This window comes from Serpula lacrymans (genome assembly GCF_000218685.1).
Source record: "Serpula lacrymans var. lacrymans S7.9 unplaced genomic scaffold SERLAscaffold_1, whole genome shotgun sequence".
Taxonomy (NCBI): domain Eukaryota; kingdom Fungi; phylum Basidiomycota; class Agaricomycetes; order Boletales; family Serpulaceae; genus Serpula; species Serpula lacrymans.
In genome coordinates, this window is record NW_006763290.1 from 311,807 (window position 1) to 332,589 (window position 20,783).

A 20,783-nucleotide genomic window follows, 5' to 3' on the forward strand; every position below is an offset into this window, starting at 1 on the left:
TGGGCGTCGGGTACTTCTGTGAATGTGCAGGCCTGAGAAAACAGACAACTGAGTGAACCACTGCTTTGTAACCCACTGAACTTTACCATTTTTGCTCTCAAGGGACCATTTTATTTTGCCAATGAGCAAACCTCACAGCCATCCGATCACTATCAGTGTTTTTTATATGGACATGAGCTCATTTGTTGATATGTTTCATTATGACTTACTTAGCTGAGGGGTTGACTATGCCAACAAAATCTTGTGTGCAATGGCAGCTTCATCCACCAAGAAAGGCACAACAGTGATAGAGGCCCGCTCAGATGTGGCCCCTGCTTTGTCAAAGAACCAGAAGCTTCTAATCTGGCCTGTGATGCCCCACACTATGCCCTCAGATGGGACTTTGTCAATTACGTAAGTGTACTTTTTGCGGTCCTGGAAACTAGCCAAAGTCATGACTTGTCTTGTCAGGTGAGAATATTAGCATATTAACATGAATAATGTTGTCGCACACTTACTGATGAGCGCTCTTATTAAGATGATTTATCATTTCCTTGTCAAGTGCAACAGGACTGACAGATGACATTAGCTCAACATCATGATAACTAATTCAGACATACCCATTGTTGGTGGTTTTGGTAGTGGCATCAGCACTGTTGTCCAAGGTGCTACATGACCTACATGCATTTGACAAGTTATAGTATTGATACAGTTGTGGGCGGCATACCTGGCAGTCACTTTGTTGTTTTCACATCTGGCGGCAACTTTTTTGGTTGAACTTCTAGTCCAATGTTTTTGTCAATGAGCTGCACAATTATTGTGGCTTAAAAGCTTACATAGAAATTGTCAACATATTGCTGCTGTTGTTGGGTGGATATTCAGCAATCACTTTGTTCTCTTCACATCTGGCGAGCTCCTTTTCTGTTAAACTCCTGTGCATGCAATGTTTCTGTCAGTGATGATGACTATCACTGTGGCTTCTACTTGTTTTTTTTGGTGGAGATCCTTGCGTATCAAGTTGCACAAACTTGGGTCTTGTAACAACCAAGAGTTAGTTACTCTGGCGCACACAGGAACACACTATAAAGGTAGTGGAAGATGGGGAGTGGGTACCCCTTGGGCTGCAGTGAGTTAGTTGGTATACAACAGGAGGACTCGCTGAGGAGTCTCCTGGATCTATTGGGGTATATATACTACTACAGGTTTGTTTGTACATGTGTACTATACAGTTGATGAAGGCAGTGGCTGATGATGTCATAGGGCCTAGCCCGTATGGCCAGCTCCACTGCGTGAGAGAGTTTAAGTCTAAAAGTAAAAGAAAGGCAACGCGGCGCGAGAAAGGGAAATGCCGCGTGGCACTTAAAGTATAAAGTTAAAGCGGAGAATAAAAAGGAAAGGAGATGTCCAGAAATTGTGTTATCGTAACAGGTCTTGACTCAATTGTAGACATTGTGGCTCGGTCAGTTACAGGCTTAGCAGATAGGGCTTGGTGGTTTGATGGTTAAAGATAAGGGGTTAGTTGCACCATTTCCAGAACAAGCTACAAGTTATATGTAAAGTAAGAATAGCACAAATATCTGTTGGCATATTTTATTCATAGCATATTAACATTCTATGTTCTATTTCCTCATTATCCTTTATTCTCTGATTGACCACTTTTCCATCACATTATATAAGCTCAAATTATTCCCATGCTTATTCCAAAACTCGTAGCATTCCACATTACACAAACCTCAGTCTCTTAACTATAAGACTGAGGTATGTCTGGCTATTCTACAGTCCACATTTTATCACTATACTCACTTTACACTCTTAGAAATATTCTCTATTAGTCTTCTCATAGCCTTACAATATCAGACACAAGTGAATGGAAGGGGAAACAGCTGATATCAAAGAGAAAAATGAAGCCGGGCCCATGTGGAGCTCCAAAGAAATTGTAATCTTTACACCCCCTCATTGCTTGATTGATCATGCCAAGGGTGCCTGTTTCAGTTTCATCAACCAGCTCTTCTGATATATGCATTTCTTTCAATTGCTCTTCTGCTGATGGAAACAGTAACCCAGACAGTACTATGCGTGGGGCTGGCTTGGCTGATATGGGCACTTGTTCAGCTTCTTGTGGTGCATCAGCAAGTGCACACTACAATGGGTTCATTGAGCAGGGTTTTGTATGCAAATTATTTTGGCGCATACCTTGTTTGTTATAGCTGCAGGAACAAGTTGAAGGACATGATTCAGAACAATGTAACAGTTGAAACATTTCTGCGCGTTGTGGGACCTGTTGTATGCAGTGTGAAAGCTTATGTCAACATCCACAAAATCACTGCAACTTAGAAAGAGAGGGTTGCAGGCCACATTGTTCACTGCTTTGATTACCTTGCCAATTTGGACCTTGTCCAACACTCGCCATCACTTTGCTACTGTGGTTGCGGCAGCTGAGCGATCATTGGTCTGATCCTTCAACTGCACAGAGTGCTTGTTTTTGTTGGTCACCTGCAGGATTGTAGATACATGCCAAATTTCCGGAAATAGTTACTTACTCTGGTGAACATGCAATGTGTCAAATACATATTATTGTGTTTTGTGTATTCGTGATCAAAACTGGAGGTTTTGGAGGTCAACAATGCATGCACAAGGTGCCGAATATCATTGATGGCAGGGCCTTGTTGTTGCCTTTTGACATCAAAGTGATGTGGTGAACAGCATTTGTCACACATTCAGGATCACTGAACATTCTATTTGTTGGGCAGTGTAAAAGAAGAAGGGATGAAGTGACTCAAGATACCCAGAGCTGCTGAAATGAAGGGTAGGAAAGTGTTACAATACACAATTTTTGAACCTTTAACTTTAACTCTCCTCTTTAACTTTCTTCTCAGTTTTTCACACACTGTGCCATGTGGCACTTTCCTCTTGTTCCAACTCCACTTTCTCACGCTGCACTGCTTCTCTTTATTTTAGATACAATTCTCACACACAATGGAGCTGGTCACACGGGCTGTGCCCTATGACCTCATCAGCCACTGCTTTATCAACTGTATAGTATAACATGTACAAATAACCTGTAGTAGTATAAATAAACCAATAGATCCAAGAAACTCCTCGGCAAGTCCTCTTATTGTTTACCCACAACTAACTCAGTCTTAACCTAAGGAGTTTACCGACTCCTACTTTCCTCACTCTTGTTTGTCTGAGTTGTGCGCCAGAGTATACAAACTCTGGGTTGTTACAGTATCTGTTCCAGTTGCCAAAGTGTGAGACATTGAATCTACCTAAAAAGCCTTGGATATGCAATGTCACTGGATACAGGGTGTTGTGTCCAGCGTCTCTCTGTAACTTGCATAACATGGGGTATTATCGTCTTTGCAGCATGTTGCCTCCAGTGTGCAAAATGTACACCCACTAGCAGACACCATCATACTCAGCAAGCATGCACTGCCAATATTGTAAGTCTTCAGTCCATGCTGGTGTGCAGGTGTCCACTATGTGTTGCGGCCAGTGGGAGAGTACGGGTACATTATTCTCGTCTGCATGATAGGCTAAGCTCTTGTAAGATGCAGAGAAAGTAAACACACTTTGTAAGAAGTTTTGTTCTAATAAAAGAAGAACAAATGCTACTAGATAATCAGTAAAGTAATGCAAAGTAAAGTTGTGCTTGCTACTCACCTCAGTCCGAGTTATTTGGAACTGAGGTGGCAGCATGCACTGTAGCTGAATATAAGTACTATGTTATGTAATAATCTGTTTCCCACTATCCTGCAGTTGTCTCAAAAAGCAACTAAAAACAACAAGAAGGACATTCCAAATGGCGTGTTGCAAGGCTGAAATTGAGACCCAAAAATTTGGGTGAGAGGTTTAAGTACTGTGGGGGTTAACTTTCAGAGCATTAAAGCAGCCAAAACACATTTTCCTTTGCCTGTGTATTACCATCCACACTATACTTGTTCCTCATTATTTTTGAAGTCATAACACCCCACCTGTTGTTTACAGAGATTATTTTAAGGTACTTGGCTATTGTGCAATACCAAAAATATGGATGTTTGCATTAACTTCCTGATGTGCTTGTGATATGGCTCAACATACCATTTATTACCATGTGCAACATGTATTGGCACTATTTTATCCTGATGCTGTGCAGTTCCTACACATGTTGTATGAATACCAAGGTGTGGTTGGAGGAGAGATTTCCTTGGCAGTGTTTGATCCATCAGTGAATGTTGTGGGATGCAATACAGAAGTTTATGTTCCAATGGAAGACTTCCGCAGATTTCTGGCCACAGGGCTACTATCAGATTTTTTACTCTGTTGAATTAGATGTGGACAAGCTGGGGGCCAGTGGAGTGTCACAAATTGTGGTGATATGCAATGATACATGTACCATTGCTGTTACGGCTGCCAGTACACCAATCACAGCAGGCCCTATATTCTGGGCAGCATTTATGGTTTCTTTGCTGCATACCCTTAGTTGTTGCAAAAGCAGCAGGGCCTGGTCAATCCACTCTCCTTTCACAGTTTGGTCACTCCCACTCAAGACATCCAACAACTTATTTTGAAGTTAGAACAGCACAGTTATGCAATTTGTATGTATTCTGGCGTTTGGAATGGGCATGTTGGCAGATGTCAACATTATCAATCACGTCCTCAGACTGCAAGGCACACACATGATCAAGGATGTTTAATCATTATTTGTGGCGCACAAGGTCCCGTTATGAGAGTGGTTGATGTCAAAGTGAATTATACTGCAGGATATGATGATAAACTCATTATGGTCTGGAAGCTTGGTGGATGCCAGTGTGATGGTGGGCAAACATTCATTATGGAATCCAGAGATACATAAGTACTGCAAAGTGTGTGACAGATGAGACATTGACTATATGCCTGGCGGAGTAGATATGCACTTTTGTGACCTCAGATCTCACTGAGAATTCAATTCTACACACAATGAGCTATATGGAGCATTGAAGATAACTATTGCAGGCACTATTTATGACTTAATGGTATATGTTCTATTTCCTATCATCATCCTTCTTTGATCACATAGCTTTGGTCCACTCTTGCAGAACCTGCCCTGCCAGAAATATTTTGGATTGTTAATGATATATCAGTTGAGTAGCGTGCAACAGATTATTCATTGTTGTCATATTAGCTGATTAACAACATGCAGGGTTCAATGGTGATTGATATAGGAAATCTGAACAACAACTCATGGAAAATGGGAGTGTGTTGCCTCATACTCAAGGCAAGTCACATTGTGCGACACTTCAAGGCAAGAAAACCTGTTGCAAAACTCAACAGTGAGTGGCTTCAAAACTTTGTCAAACACAAACCATCTCATGATCACCACACCTGCCAGGGACTTAGTTGTTTACAAGTAATACTGATTTGAAAATCCAATTCCCTGTTGTTGTAGACAAAATGAGAAATTGAAGGATATGTCAGGAGAATTTTGGGTCCCAGTGATGGAGCTTGTAAATCAGAACCAGTAATGTGAACATAGGCATATTCTGCACACCTATAACCTCCTTCTGATAAGGAATATTTGAAGGAATGCTGAGTAACTTCTGCACCATTAGCAACATTGGCTCTGATAGCCATGTTTTCTGTTACCATCACCTTCATGCTAGGGACCAATGGCAGTAGACCAAGCACATTGTTTAATTGTAATAAAGGCGCCTTCTACTCCTCTTGTTGGAAACTGTTGTTGAGATTTGTTAGGGGTGGAGATTCATGCGAGTATCCTTGCACACAAAGCATCTGATCATGAAACATATTGCGAGTGAAAGAGGTTGTAGATGGCGGAGGCTTTGTGGATGTGTTTCCCTTCAAACAGCATTCAGTCCTTGTGACACAGGGTATCATCCTATCACCACCCCAGGAAGAGGATCTTCTGAATAGCTGGAAGATCACTCAATTCATCATGTTTACCCACCTTTCTTGATTTGAATACAAGCCTCCCTAATTCATCATCTGACACCCCTAGTTCATCATCTGATGGTTTATTGCCACTTTTGATAGCTTTGTCAGCCACTTCATTATCCTCCCTGACTTCAGCGGCCTCCTTATTCTTGACTCCCCCATTGTTGACTATCTTATCAGAGATGGCAGCTGGTGGGACTTGATCTGAAATAGATCCAAGTCAAGAGACACCCCAGGGTATTTGATGTTGCCAATAGGTCAGTGTTTCACCCGCAAAATAGTGTATTGAAGTCCATCTGAAGTCTTACCCATGCATAAAGTCCTACTTTTGCAAGGACAACATTGACTTCTTTGGCTCCTGCTAGCCAAACATGCTTAAGGGATACATATTGTCCACCCCTAATGTATCTTCAAGCTGTAGGCGGTGTCATGCACCAAAGTTGATTGGTAGCATAGACAGGTGTCAGTAACAAAGTGAAATTCAAAAGACTCACCTTTGCACCACACAGGCACAGTGCCACATGGCATAGTAATTAATGCTACCTTGTTTGTACTTGTAACTGATTAGCACTTGTCTATATTAGGCAATCAATTCACACCTGCCTTTGTTTTTCATCTGGTACTTTCTGCACTTCGCCGCTTTGGCAATTTATTGCATCGCCACTTGGCTACACATTGTACCCTTGCTTTTATTGTCTCTCCCATACTTCTTTTCCCTTACTTGGCCCCACCATGGGCCCTTTTCTGTTGTTTCCGCTCTCACCTGACAGTCAATTTTGGATCCCCATCATTGTCCACTTTTTTGTCACCTCCACCCTCCTTCTCCTTGTCCTTCTTGGGCCTCCTTCCCATCTGATGTCAGCACTCTCTATCCGCTTCCATCGCCAATCTGTTGATTACTCTGTGCCACTGCTTATATCAGCCAATCCCCGGAAGCCACTCCAAAATAGGCAGTTGGTCCACCTCCATGACATTGATCTACCATATTCCAATATTAAATCATTAGTCAATCATCTTGCCTGGTTTGAATGTGGCTGGGTAGTTTTTGAGCTGGAAGAAAGTCCATCCGCTTATGTCACCAATGTTCCTTGCTGTTCCATTCACTTAGGTACATCCATTTCTCATCCATCATCTTTGCTACAGCTACCGTTACCATATACTGCCTGGGAATTATCTGTTCCAGATTGGAACCACTCCTCTCCCTCCCTTGTTTGACTAGGTGGTCCACTACAACCAAATCCTTGGTAAGGCTATGAAACTGTCAAATTTGGACTAGATGGTGGACCGGTGGCTCCAGTTCCTTTTTCTGAGCAGGACATTCATTTGTAGTGCAATTACTTTTGATTTAATCATTCTTATAGACACATTTTTTTTAAATGCCTGACTGATGACAAGGAAGCTGTGTTGATACTGATGTTATTTTGCCTTGCCCCTTTTTACTTCATATTGCTATGACTTTACAATTTTTTCCTTTGCTGTCTTTTTGCTGTTGGACTATCTTTTGGCTGTACAATCTGTAACACTTTAGTTATTTCATTTTTTTGTTCCTATCTTTTTCTTTCCTTATTCTAACAATCTTATCCTGTACTACCCTCACAGGAGATAAAGGCTGTTTTAATCCCTTTATTTTCTTTATTTTTGTAGAGGATTATCTGACAGCCAGTATGAGCACTCACCAACACACACATGAATTGACAAAACCGGATAAACCCGGTCTCTGCCAAAGCAGCCATTGTTCTCCATGGAGTAACCATTGTTCTCCTAGGAGCACAATTGTATTCCTAGGAGTCATTATAGTGTAGCGAGTAGCACCTCCGACTATAAGTAGTAGGGGGTTTAGTATAGAAATACCTTAGTCGTTTCTATAGCCTCTTGGGCAGCGGCTGAGGTATGTTACATTACATTTATTAGAGATCACCTTAAACTAACATCCATTGTAGTTTCACATAGGTAAATAATACAGTCGTTTCTATAGCCTCTTGGGCAGCGGCTGAGTTTCACATAGTTTTATTATGAGTCAGCCACCTCAAATTATTGGCTTTTCCCACAGTACTTATTTTGGACAGTATTACTTTTCTTGAACACCTTAGTTATATTTTTGAGGACCAAGGTGAGTAGACAAAACCATGCTTTCACAGATAAAATATAACACCCATAGTAGTTTCAGAATTTTCTCTTTTTATAGATACATATTTTTCTGCTAATATTGAGTTCTATTAACAAAAACCAAGAATTCTTTTATTTTTCTTTCTGTTTTTTCTTTCTGTTTAATCCCTTTAAGCCCTTGCTTCTGCAATAACCATCAGACTTATGCTAAACCAACAGAGTCTGAGGATATCTAATTGCAAGCAAGGCTTATGTCAAAAATGAAGATTGAGTGAACAGTTGAGAAAATATATTGTCATATTTCCTGCTACCTTATACAGTGCCTTTTTTGCCTTTTCTGTACTTACTTTCATCCTTTTTACAAACTCTTTTGCACTTTTATTTTTTACTTTTATTTTTATTCTGATTACCACTTTTGGATGTTAACTATTGTTTATTGTGCTGTTTGTTGTTGTATGAAAATGCTGCAAGCAGCAACTACTCTGTCCATTATGTTGGATTGTGGTTTACAAATATTTTGAGACACTGTTCTATCTCTTGGTTTACTTATTTGGTCTATCCATCCATTTGTAGCTGATAAGCCATTGACAGATTTGCTTCAGTAGATCAATGTTTTTATTGACTTCCTCTCCCCTGTCATAATTAGTTTATTTTCAGAGAAGATTGGCTTTAATATGTTTTATGTAGGGTGTATAATGTAATGTACTGCAAGTGATTCAACACTTGTAAGAGGTATGCAATTTGTTTCCACATATAATTCTGTATCTGTGACAATATTGCTCCCATAGAAAGATTACTGCTGTTTACTTCTACTTTGTACTTCTTATTGTTTTATTGTAAGGTAAGTACTGGGGTGGAACTGAATAAATCTAAGTGAAACTACAATAGACGTTAGTTTAAGGTGATCTCTAATAAATGTAATGTAACATACCTCAGCCGCTGCCCAAGAGGCTATAGAAACGACTAAGGTATTTCTATACTAAACCCCCTACTACTTATAGTCGGAGGTGCTACTCGCTACAGTATAATGACTCCTAGGAGTACAATTGTGCTCCTAGGAGAACAATGGTTGCTTAAGCAGAGACCAGGTTTATCCGGTTTTGTCAGAACTAACTTGTTCTTGACTTTGTTAAATGCATTTTTCTGCTCCTGTTCCCATTCAAACTTAAATTCAGGCCAATGAAAAATTTCTTTCACCATTACCAGATCCATGTGGACTTCATTTTTGGAAAAAATTATTAGACCAAGGTAATCTACCAAGGTTTATTTAAATTTGCATTTTTCAGGTTTTAGTATAAGTGATATAGCTTATCTACCAATTTGTTGATCAGTGGTGGGGAGTATTTATTTTTGATAGTGATATTGTTCAGTTTATGATAATCCTGAACTGGTCAGAGTTTTATTTTTGATGCAAATAGTGATTTAGATGAATGAATTTGGCCCGATTTTAACCTTTTTTTTGTGAGTGTATTTAGTTGCTCTTGTTCTCCTACATTCAGTGGGTAGACCTTATAATTCAGTTTGTGTTCACCTGGGATTAATTTGATAGCATGATCCCACTTTTGTTTTTCAGCATAAATACATAACAATTTGTCAAAGCCACTGGAAAAAAGCAGAAGGAAGAAGGTTTCAAAAAGATTGTTTTGAAGTATTTCCACAATTACAAAGATGTATTTGACACAAAGAGCTTTGATGTATTGCCAGAAAAACAAAAGTGGGATCATGCTATCAAACTAATCCCAGGTAAACACAAACTGAATTATAAGGTTGACACCTATATTTTTAGTGGTCATGCACCAACAGCCTGCCACAACAGAAGCCAAAGACTCATCCAGGTAATCATTAGTGGACGTAACAGAGGTCAACAGGGAGTTGACAAAGTGTGCCCACTCTCCTGAGTTGAACATTGAGGAGTTTTCATGTGCAGCCGCGAGTCGTGCTATAAAAACATTGATGGCTGAGTTGATCCTAATAGCAGGGTTGTTGACTGCTTGTCACAGAGATTTCTGGACAGCAACTCCACCCCTTGGACAACATTGTTTGACATGCAGGAGCTGGAGCAGGGGCAGGAGTTGGAGCAGGAGCAGGTTGTCAATGTGCAGGAGATAGAGATGGACAAGATTGATGTGCAAGAGCAGGAGTAGGAGCTGCAGCAGCATACAGGTGTTGATGTGGTTGGCATCTTTGTGAGCATACTACTGTCAGAGATTATGGCAGAGATTGCTTGGTCTGCAATTTGGAGTTGTCAGCTTGAGTTTGCTGTGTAGAAACAATGGTTAGTAATATCAGCATTAGGAGGGGAGAGCCAACGTACCTGTCCACCAGAGTGGGCTGGGGATGATGTTGTTAGGTCTTGATGCATGGTGAGAGAAGGTGGGTTGTCAGAGAGTGAGGATGGAACCACTTTGTCTAGCAGTGCAGAGAGGTCAGCAGGAGTGAGCGTGTTTAGAATACCCACCAGTTGGGTGTGAAAATCCATCAGCTCTGTTGGCAGTGGTTGCTGACCCAGTATCTGAGTGAGAATCTTGACCTGTAGTGCCGGAATAGTAAATTGGTACATCTTCAGTATACTACAAAGACTGTGGGAAAAGTATAGCAGCCTGACCTTGGTTACACAACAATATGATAAGGTGTTGCTTTGCTGATAACGTCAAATCAGCAATCTGCTGGACCGTGCAAGAATGAACAGTCTGACCATCCATTCTCTCACGGCTCATTGGGTATTTATTATTGCAATGGTATGTGGTGAGTGCTGATACTGAGGTGGAATGAACAGAGACTTACTATTTTTCTCAGTGATTATCGGCTTTTCACAATAGCAACCTGTTGATTCCACGCAGTGTGAGAAAAGAGATCAGCTGTTGTTCTCTTTCTCACACTGCATGGAACAATGTGACTGCACACATCCAACTGTGGATATGGGCGGCTCTCCGCTTATCATCTTTTGTGAATCATTCTCTTCCTTGCTTGCCCGCTAACACCTACGTATTGGTGCAAATATTTAGATATGAGGTGAGTTTCCTGGTTTTTTTGAAACTACTTACTTGGTTGGCTGATTACTGAGACATAATTCAGCAGAACATCCCATTCTTAGTCTGCAAAAATGCACCTGTCCCCCATGTGCACAATATCCTCCGCTTCCACTGGAAATGGTGCTGCTACATACTGGTATACCCCTCCAGTTATTTAATTTCAAAAAATTACCTGATGGCAATGCACAGCTACTCAACAACAATCTTCCGCCACTCCCCTGAGTAATCTATCAACATCCACTCTTTCAACATCCACCCATATTGCACCAATTGCTACATCTGAGGATCAAGTCCAGCCTATCATTGAGCAAATTGTGAGGCACTTGAAGCATAATTCTCAGGATGTATATGTCCAGGTGAGAAATTATTGTCTGGCTATGTTCCTGATCTGATTTCCCCCCCTAGCAATTATGTATCGAACCATCAAGTTTCCCTGAGTTTGTGGACAAGCTCAGAGTGTAACAGCCTAGAGTTTGTATACTCTGGCGCGCAACTAGAACTAACTATAAAGGCAGTGAGGGGAGCGGTTACCCTTAGGATAGGACCGAGTTAGTTGTGGGTAAACAACAGGAGGACTCGCTGAGGAGTCTCCTGGATCTATTGCAGTATATATACTACTACAGGTCTGTTTGTACATGTTGTACTATACAGTTGATAAGGCAGTGGCTGATGATGTCAGAGGGTGCAGCCCGTGTGACCAGCTCCACTGCATGAGAGACTTGTAGCTAAACTAAGAATAAAGGCAGCACCGCGCTGTCATGCACAAAAGTTGATTGGTAGCATGGACAGGTGTCAATAACAAAGCAAATATTCAAAGAGACTTGCCTTTGCCCCACACAGGCACAGTGCCACATGAAATAGCAATCCAGTCATGCTCACCTTGGCTTTTCCATTCAGTACTTTCCGCATTTCAGCATTTCGGCAAATTTTTGCGTCGCCACTGGCTACACATTGCATTGCGCCCTCGTTTTTGTCATTTCCTTCACTTCCCTTCCTTTGCCTAGCCTCACAATGGGCCCCTTCCTCTCCTTTTTATTCTCACCCGACAGTTGTTTCTGGATCCCCATTCTAATCCACCTTTTCGTCACCTCCACCCTCCTCCTCCTCATCTTATTTGCACCCCCGCCATTTCTGATGTCACCACTTCCTATCCGCTTCCGTCGCCAATCCGTCGATTACCACATGCCACTGCTGATATCAGCAAAGCCCCGGCGGCCGGTTCAAATAGGGCAACAGGTCCATCTTTATGACGTCAATCTACCATCATATACTATCAAAACATCGGTCGCTGGTCTTGCCTGGTTGGAGCGTGGGTGGGTAGTTTTTGAGCTGGAGAAGGTTCATGTCCTTGCATCACCCATGTTCATTGCTGTCCTATTCACTTGGGTACACTTATCTTTTGTCCATCGTCTTCGCTACAGCTACACCTACCACACGCTGCCTGGGACTCACTTGTTCCAAATTGGGACTACTCCTCTCCCTCCCTCGTTTGACCAGGTGGTCCAACACAACCAGTCCATTGGTGAGGCCATGGAACTGTCGGATTTGGACTAGGTGGTGGACCGGTGGCTCCAGTTTCTTTTTTTTCAGCAGAACATTTATTTACAGTGCAATTATTTTTGATTTTTGAATCATTTTTATGGACACATATTTTTTAGAATGCCTGACTGACAATAAAGGAACTGTGTTGATACTGATAGTGTTTTGCCTTGCCCTTTTTTTACCTGTATCTTCCCATGACATCATGATTTTCCTGCTCTCTTTTTGCTATTGGACTTTACTTTATGGCTGTACAAACCTGTGACATTACTCACAGCATTCATTGTTCTATCCCTTTCTTTTCCTTTTTTTGACAATCTTATCCTGTACTACCTACACAGGATTTGTCAGCGTACATTCCTTCCTTCATGTTCTTTCTCATTTTTTTTGCACAGCTATACCGTGCATAGCCTACTTTTCTTTTACTATATAAACCCCTGTATTTTACCTTGTAAAGAACAAAAACTCAATTCCAGACTTCTTCTCTAATTTCAAGTTCACTACTCTGCTGCTTGTGATCCAGTGTGGTCACAACACTTCCCACTGCTACCACTGTCAACTGCTGTCATCGTCACTTCCCACTTTTGAAGTCATTGTCATCCCTTTCGATTAGAGTCCTTCTGAGCACTACAGTTTGTGCGTCAGGAGCCTGCTATCACTGGGAACCTCGTCATATTGTCATTCTCAAACCTACCTTGTGCTACAATTAGCAAGGTAGTGCTCGTCTATACTCGCCACAAAGCCCCTATCTTTCTATATTCCAACTATCCCTCCTCCTCAAAACCCACACCCATACATCTCTGGGTTTTACTTTGAAGGATCCTCATACATACCACCCCACAAACAACCAGAGCACCCACTGTTCTAGGAGGCAAAGCCCATAAACAAGTTCCGTGGAATCTGGGAGGATTGTATGTTAGTTTGTTTTTGTGTGTGGTTTTCTAACAACAGTTCTCATCATCGACAGCGCAAGAAAGAGGAGTTTGAACAAAAGGGAAAGTGCCGCATGGCATGGAGTGTGAAACCTACAGTAAAGGTTAAAGCAGACAATGAAAGTAAAAGGAAAGGTCCGAAAATGTGTTATCGTAATACAGAAAAACCGACTACAGCACGCTAAGGTATGATTTTGAGTGAGTGAGTATACTGTACTTATGTCCCTACTTCCAGATATATGTGTGACCATGTGAAAGGCATCCTGCAACTGAGCATGCCTACTCCTGTACATGAAGTTTTCATGGAGCGCCTCAGTGAACTTCTACAGGGGAAACTGTCAGGCCTTATCAGATGGTCAGATGGGATGTTCAAGTTGAGTTCTAACACAACCAGGTTCCTCCAACGAGGTCAAATCACCACTGTACCCAACTTAGCCCTCAAGTTTCAAAGCCTCAACCCTAGCACTGAGTGGCAGGAGTTGTTCATTGTTGAGGTCTCCCACTCCCAGTTACTTGGGGATGTCACCCAGAAGGTGAAAAAGTACTCTCAGGAGCTCCCCCACCTTGTCAGCATTCTAGTAGTCAAATTCTATGAATCCCACAAATACGCAAAGCCCCAATATAGGTATGCTGAACCCATCAACATGCAGTATTGGTACAACTTACAAAAGGATAACAATATCAAATATGGCCCTCTGAGGACAGCTGATGGCGTAACATGGGCGGGTAGATTGTGGTGGATATGTACCTGTATGAAAAGGACCCAAATGTTGTAGGGAAGGAGGACTATGCACTGGATCTTCCTATGCCCGTAATACTGGTGCATCCCCTCTTGATCTCAACTTTCTTTGTCTAATATAGCATACATACAAAGGGTAGTACCTAACATAGATGTGGGCCAACTCTATCCCACTCAAGCCCAGAAAGACGAGTTCAATGATGTTTTTAATTGTGTTATTACCAGGTCAATTTTGGAGATGGAGAATATTATGAGGAGTACGCCCCAGACTGTTGCTAGCCTAGAAGCTAAAATTGCAGCTGCTCAGATTGCAGCGCTAGAGGTTGCTACCCAGGATTTGATAGCAAACTGCACTGGTTGTCCTCCTCAGAGTGGTACCCATTCATGCACCCCCACCACGACTCTACCTACTCCCCATTTGCACCCCCAAGTATTGCCTAAAGAGATATCTCCCATCAATCTCTCAGTCTTCTAAGTCCAGCTGGATTTTGATCATTTTCTTCAGGCTTTTCCTGTAGCTGATCTGGCACATAGACATTTTCAGGATCATTATAATGCCCCCCGAAGCTGTGCTAAGGCAGCTAGGAGAAGGAGTCTTTTTCACTCCGAAGAAGAAGTGGGTTGGCTTGTTCGACAGAAATTGGGTGTAGGTATCTCTAGCAACAATGTCACAAGGAGGAAGTGAAAAATAGACACGGACAACACATCATATGTATTACTTCTCTTGCTCTTGTACTCTGTGCTTGTAAACAATATGGTACTTCAAAATGTACAACTTCTCTTTGTATTAGAATGAGCAAATTTTATGTTTTACCACTACGTATTTCCGATTTGGGATATTGCCAGTGCAGATTGAGGTGTTGTGTCTTGACAGCATATTTACAAACAGGTGCTAGATAATCAAAGGTATCAATTTCATATTAACTGGTGTTATTATTTCATAAACTGACTGGATGTGTATGGTGTAGTTTAGGTTCAAGGAGAAAAATGGCACATGTACCAATCGCACATGTCCTGCATGTGGAAAACTTTTGAAAACACTACAAGGTGTCATGGCTGACCTATCAATATCAGCAATGTGTGCTTGGTATAGGCAAGGAAAGGGGAGAGAACTTGAGGCAGACAACCGGGCCCTGAACAAGTAGTATTTGATGAAGTCAACTAGGGTGAAAATGTTTACAACCAAGAAGACTATGACTCAGATGGGTCAGAAGACATAATCCTCAACAGCTTACAAGAACCATTTAACAATTTCCTGAATGATCCTGATGCAAGGCAACACCCAGGATAACTTGAACCCTGACCCAGAGATGCAGGCTAGCAGTTTATGTCACCCCCACTCCCTGCACTTTAATCTGGATGATGATGATGATGATGATGAAAGAGTAGTGGAACAAAATGAGAATGCTGGCAAGGCTATAAGGGTGGATCTGGATGCTCATAATAAATGGAGGGAGAGTTTTCACCAGTTCCATCAAGATGACAATGAGATGGACGTTGATATCTTCCAGATAATAGATGGGCTCTATTTTCCATAGAATTAGACTGAAAATTTGCATATTGGGCATTGCAGAAGGGGGTTGGCCAGAAATCTCTTGACAGATTACTGGCAATTCCTGAAGTGAGTGACGCCTCCACATTTTGATTTATGTTTTACGTTAACTGACCTCCAACCTTTATGCCAGCTTTCCCAGAGACTGGGCCTTATAGAGACCCCTTACAAGCCATTGCATCTTTGTTGGGCAATCCAGCACATGCAACAGACATAGTCTATAAACCCTCAAGAATATTCACAAACAGCAACAGGGATGATCATATATTTGATGAGATGTGGACTGGGAATGGTGGTATCTGTATAGGTTAATATGTTCACGCCAGTGGTTCCTTTCTAAATTTCATACTTATTTCTTTAATTTTAGGCTCTTCTACCTCAGTGAGTATCTGTTGCTCTTGTTACAATAGCAACAGACAAAACTCAGTTGACTCGGTTCTCAGGAGACAAGTCTGCATATCCAGTGTATCTTACACTAGGCAATATACCCAGCTCTATTAGGCGCAAACCCTCTCAGCACGCTTGTGTACTTATTGGATATCTGTCTGTCAATAAATTGGTGAAAAAAGGCTTGACAACAAACATATTCAAAGACTTTTCCATGCCTCAGTACAGATAATTTTGGAGCCACTTATTAAGGCTGGACGTAAAGGAATGGAGGTTACAGGTGGAGATGGTGCAGTGAGAAAACTTGACCCTATTCTTGCTTGCTATGTTGCCGACTATCCAGAGCAATGTCTGGTGACTTGCTCTAAGTATGGAACATGTCCCAAGTGTAGGTGTCCAGCTACAGACCTTGAAAATAAAGCAGCTGGGGAACCTGGGATGTCTGACTGGACTCTCTCTATTATTAATCAAGCCTTATCTTTGAACTCAAGGAGGGAATTTTTTGATCAATGTATAGATAAAAATGTATCTGGAGGTATTTACAGGCCATTTTGGGAAGGATTTCCCTACTGTAATATTCATCTTTGCATTACCCCTGATGTCTTGCATTAGTTATATCAAGGTTTTGTCAAACATATTGTCTCATGGTGCCAAGATCTTATGGGTACAGAGAAACTGGATGCAAGAATACGCACTTTACCTCCTGCATATGGATCAAAGCACAGATATTTGGAGGAGAAAGAAAAGATATGGCCAAGGTACTCTTAGGATGCCTTGTAGGAAAACTCCCCAAGCAGGCATTTATGATATCTATCAGATGCTCTCAGAACATTTCATCAAAACAAAGCAATTTTTGTCACCCTGCACTCTGAGTATTAGAAATATTTTGAATATATTTTGAATTTTGCTCTCTACTGCACTATGTTGACTTTATTTGCTGGTTTGGGGACACAAATAACTACAACACAGAACTGTTTGAACATTTCCACATAGACATGACCAAGGATGCATGGAGAGCATCAAATCATAGGAATGAGTGTCCACAAATGACCACCTGGCTGACAAGACAAGAAAAAACTGTGTGGTTTGAATGCTATCAATTGTCTTTATAAAATAGACCAGTTTCACGTCAGCAAGATATTCTCCAGAATCCATCTGGCTTAGGTATTAAAATAGCCAAAGTACCTCCTCTTCCACAATAACCCCTTCAATCAATTCAACAAAACCATCAATGTCATGGCTTTATATGTGATATCAAGGAGTTTCTGAATTGTTGAATCGTCTAATGCATAGTCAGCCAGGTTATATGTCCAGAGATCAAGTCAATATTGCAAATCTCCTATTTGATTCACTTGACATATTCACTAGTTTCAAACTCACTTTAATCCACCTTGGAGATAATGCTAGTGCAAGTGTAAAGTACAAGATCATCAAAGCAAGACCTAGATCCAAAGAAATTGCTCCACAGTTTGATGATGTTGTTGTATTAGACTCATTAGAAGCAGAGTCAACAGGTATTGCTGGTAATATTTTTCTCTAATTTCATAATCAGTTTCAAGTTGTGAATTAATGTTTCATGACATAGGTACACGTGTTGGAAGAGTTAAAGTAATATCCAAGCTCCCTGCCATTTTTCATGGTGGTTCTGTTTGTATACCAAAATATTGGCCCAAAATTTCATTGGCATACATTGAATGGTACACCAAGTTGAAAGATAGTGCAAATCCAGCACATATGATGTATATGGTTACAAAACCTGCACTTGGAGCTGATGGTACTCCACCAGCTTCCATAGTATCATTAAGCAGTATACAACAAGGCTGCCATTTGTTGTCTTTGTTTGGAAAAAATCAAGTGCCTGCTCACTGGGGTGCAGCAAATGCTTTGGATGTTTGTGATAGATTTCTATCAAATAATTGGGCTAGTTTGTGTGCATACCAAACTATTTGGTGAATATTAATTCTATTATTATTAGTATCAGAAAAAGGTTCCCATAGACATAAATGAGCTGGTATAGCTGGTATAGTAACTATAAGGCTTCACATAGAGATTTATTGGCTATAATAGGAATTTAATAGCTATCATAGCAGCTATAGAAACATACCCAGCTATATAGCAAAATGGTTTTTCCTGATGTTAGTTGTGGGTAAACAACAGGATAACTCACCAAGGAGTCTCCTTGATTTATTATTGTATATATACTACTATAGGTTATTTATACCTATGTACTATATAGTTGCTAAGTGTGGTGGCTGATGATGTCATAGGGCACAGCCCTTGTGACCAGCTCCACCATGTGAGAGAGTTGTAGTCAAAAATAAAAGGCCGCAGTGCAGCGTGAGAAAGTGAAAGTGAAAGTGTAAGTGGAGTTTGAAGTAAAAGGAAAGTGCCACATGGCACAAGTGTCTGAAAATGATAAAGAAAGTCAAAGAGGAAAAATAAAGTTAAAAGTCCAAAAATTGTGTATCATAACATAAGCTGTACTGTGTATTGAAGAGTTAGCTAATAGCTACAAGAATCTGCCTATACACCAACAATATTCTTCAGATTCCAGAACTTGCCCAATGCACACACAATGCCTGCCCTCAGTCTCCTCAAGCCACACTTCATTCACTATCTCCACAGAGTTAGCCATGTTAAATCTACCAGCAAACACATATACCCTTCCCAAGTATACAAGAAATCAAGCTATGAGAATTGGTGAGTAAGTCAATTTTGTAGTTCAGCAAAAATTTATGTTCCCCAGGGTATTCTGAAGTGATTAGCATGATTGGAGCCTGGTTAACACACACACCAGTTGAAGCTAATTGTAAAACCCTTATCCCCTATACCGAGTTAACGGAGGGATGAAGGCTCAAATCAAACAAGTAGCGTTACAAGATAGCGATTGAGAATTAATCAACAACTGAGGAAAGTATGTACATGATGGCCTACTATATATATGTTTCTGAAAGTCAGCCATGAGGCGCTGACTGATGTTCTTTGTAATGGTTCTAGACTCTTGTCACGTGATGGTCACGTGATCTGATATAACTACGTATTATGTTATCCGCGCTAAAGCAGCAGCTTAACATATCTTATCTGTCATGTGATCAGATATCAAAGAAAGTGAAAAAAGGGAACTAGCGCTCAGACTAGCGCTTCTGGTTCAAGTTGTGACACTAATCTAGTGGTGCCCCATGGATATGACAAGCCTGCATAATCTGTGGCAGATACAATGGGGGTGTTATGATTAAAAGTTAAGTATGGTCAAGAGAAAAAGGTGATTTTTTTGGGACAAACTAATATATAACATTTGTTTTGCTGGGATATCTGGCGAGAGATGGGACATGGAGAAATGTAAAGAGTCGGATGGGTGAAGCACAGAAACCTGTATAGGGGGAGGTGAATTACAAACTGAAATGAGAGTGTATATATTGCATAGGGAGCTTGCTGAACCTGACCAAAAGGATTGCATTGTAATCAAACACCTTTGCATGGGCAATGGATACTGTGGCAATACCCAAAGTTTGTATACTCTGGTGCACACACAAAGGAACAAGAGGACTCGTTGAGGAGTCTTCATCTATTGCAAGTATATATATACTAATATACATGTGGTATTGTACAGTCAATATAAATCAAAGTAAACATTCCATAGTGTTTCATCATATTGATACTCTGCCGTTTTTATCAACTTTTTGCTTAGTTTTTGCAAATATTTTAGCAACAATAATCATTGATTACCACAACAACAGTGAGAACAAAAACAACAAAAACTAGCTATGATATCTACATGTTATAACCTGAATGAATAAACCAGCCTCTGGCTTTCATGGCTGTTACAAAGTGAGCAGTGTCAAGTAAAGCAATGTCTGGATAGTTATGCTCTTGCAGCTTAATATAGATACAATGGATCCAGGATTTTACTGGAAACAAGTGAGTGAGATTAAAACAAATAAAGAAAAATAGACTTACCACAGCTGAAGCTCTCCTCATTCGGGTTGAAATCAGGAGAGTAGGGAGGGGGGAAGAGAAGCACACATTCAATGCCCTCCACTACTTCACAAAGTGCATGTATCTTATAGATAGCACAGTTATTGAGGATGATTATACGGCAATCTTGAGGACAAAGGTTCATTGCTAGCAGCTAAACAAAGTATGAGTTAGTAAGGCTACCCACATATAGTAGCTGCAAATCCATCAAGAGTAAGAGCAGCTATGGGGCTATACCTCTCTCCCCACGAACAAGGTTGGTTTGTGCAACTGTGCACCATGCAGCAGGAGCACATCCATAGCGCCAATAAATTATACACTTGTCCTTGCTTGTTTCATCCACCATGACAAGCTGGCTTGTTGTAAACTGTGTATTGACATCAGCCAGCCAATCCTCTCTCCCATCATCATCTCTTTCTGCCGCCGCTTTATGCGACAGCTTGTAAGTCAAATAGAGCTGTCTTCAATATCCCAACATTGTGCACCATCACCAGCCACTCCAGAATCTCATCCAAGTACTTTTCCAGTGCCTCCTGATTATATTGTGTGCCTTATCTGTGTTGAGTATACAAGGACATCCATGAATGAGGCTGATGGGAATAATTACTAATCCATAGGTGTTATGGTTG

General features: G+C 41.0%; 4 protein-coding genes across 4 annotated transcripts; 1 reads left to right on the forward strand and 3 right to left on the reverse strand.

The window, feature by feature from the left end:
* Positions 1-225: 225 nt before the first annotated feature.
* Positions 226-919, reverse strand: SERLADRAFT_404472 (uncharacterized protein; the record flags this gene model as incomplete). The annotated part of the gene is made up of 5 exons (XM_007312004.1): positions 226-442; positions 498-551; positions 600-647; positions 707-760; positions 816-919. 5 exons carry the CDS (start codon positions 917-919, stop codon positions 226-228), a joined length of 477 nt encoding a protein of 158 aa, XP_007312066.1.
* Positions 920-9,404: 8,485 nt separating this feature from the next.
* Positions 9,405-9,575, reverse strand: SERLADRAFT_343618 (uncharacterized protein; the record flags this gene model as incomplete). Its single annotated transcript, XM_007312005.1, has 1 exon — positions 9,405-9,575. A coding segment is annotated over one exon (171 nt), but the record flags the coding sequence as incomplete, so codon positions are not given.
* A 631-nt stretch (positions 9,576-10,206) lies between these two features.
* On the reverse strand, positions 10,207-10,715 carry SERLADRAFT_431656 (uncharacterized protein; the record flags this gene model as incomplete). The annotated part of the gene is made up of 5 exons (XM_007312006.1): positions 10,207-10,257; positions 10,313-10,407; positions 10,457-10,528; positions 10,604-10,639; positions 10,694-10,715. 5 exons carry the CDS (start codon positions 10,713-10,715, stop codon positions 10,207-10,209), a joined length of 276 nt encoding a protein of 91 aa, XP_007312068.1.
* A 3,061-nt stretch (positions 10,716-13,776) lies between these two features.
* SERLADRAFT_404473 (uncharacterized protein) lies at positions 13,777-16,223 on the forward strand (the record flags this gene model as incomplete). Its single annotated transcript, XM_007312007.1, has 10 exons — positions 13,777-14,227; positions 14,363-14,670; positions 14,759-14,856; positions 15,214-15,287; positions 15,516-15,664; positions 15,814-15,861; positions 15,926-16,008; positions 16,041-16,099; positions 16,160-16,173; positions 16,203-16,223. The coding sequence occupies 10 exons, from the start codon at positions 13,777-13,779 to the stop codon at positions 16,221-16,223; spliced, it is 1,305 nt and encodes a 434-aa protein (XP_007312069.1).
* Between the last annotated feature and the right edge of the window lie 4,560 nt (positions 16,224-20,783).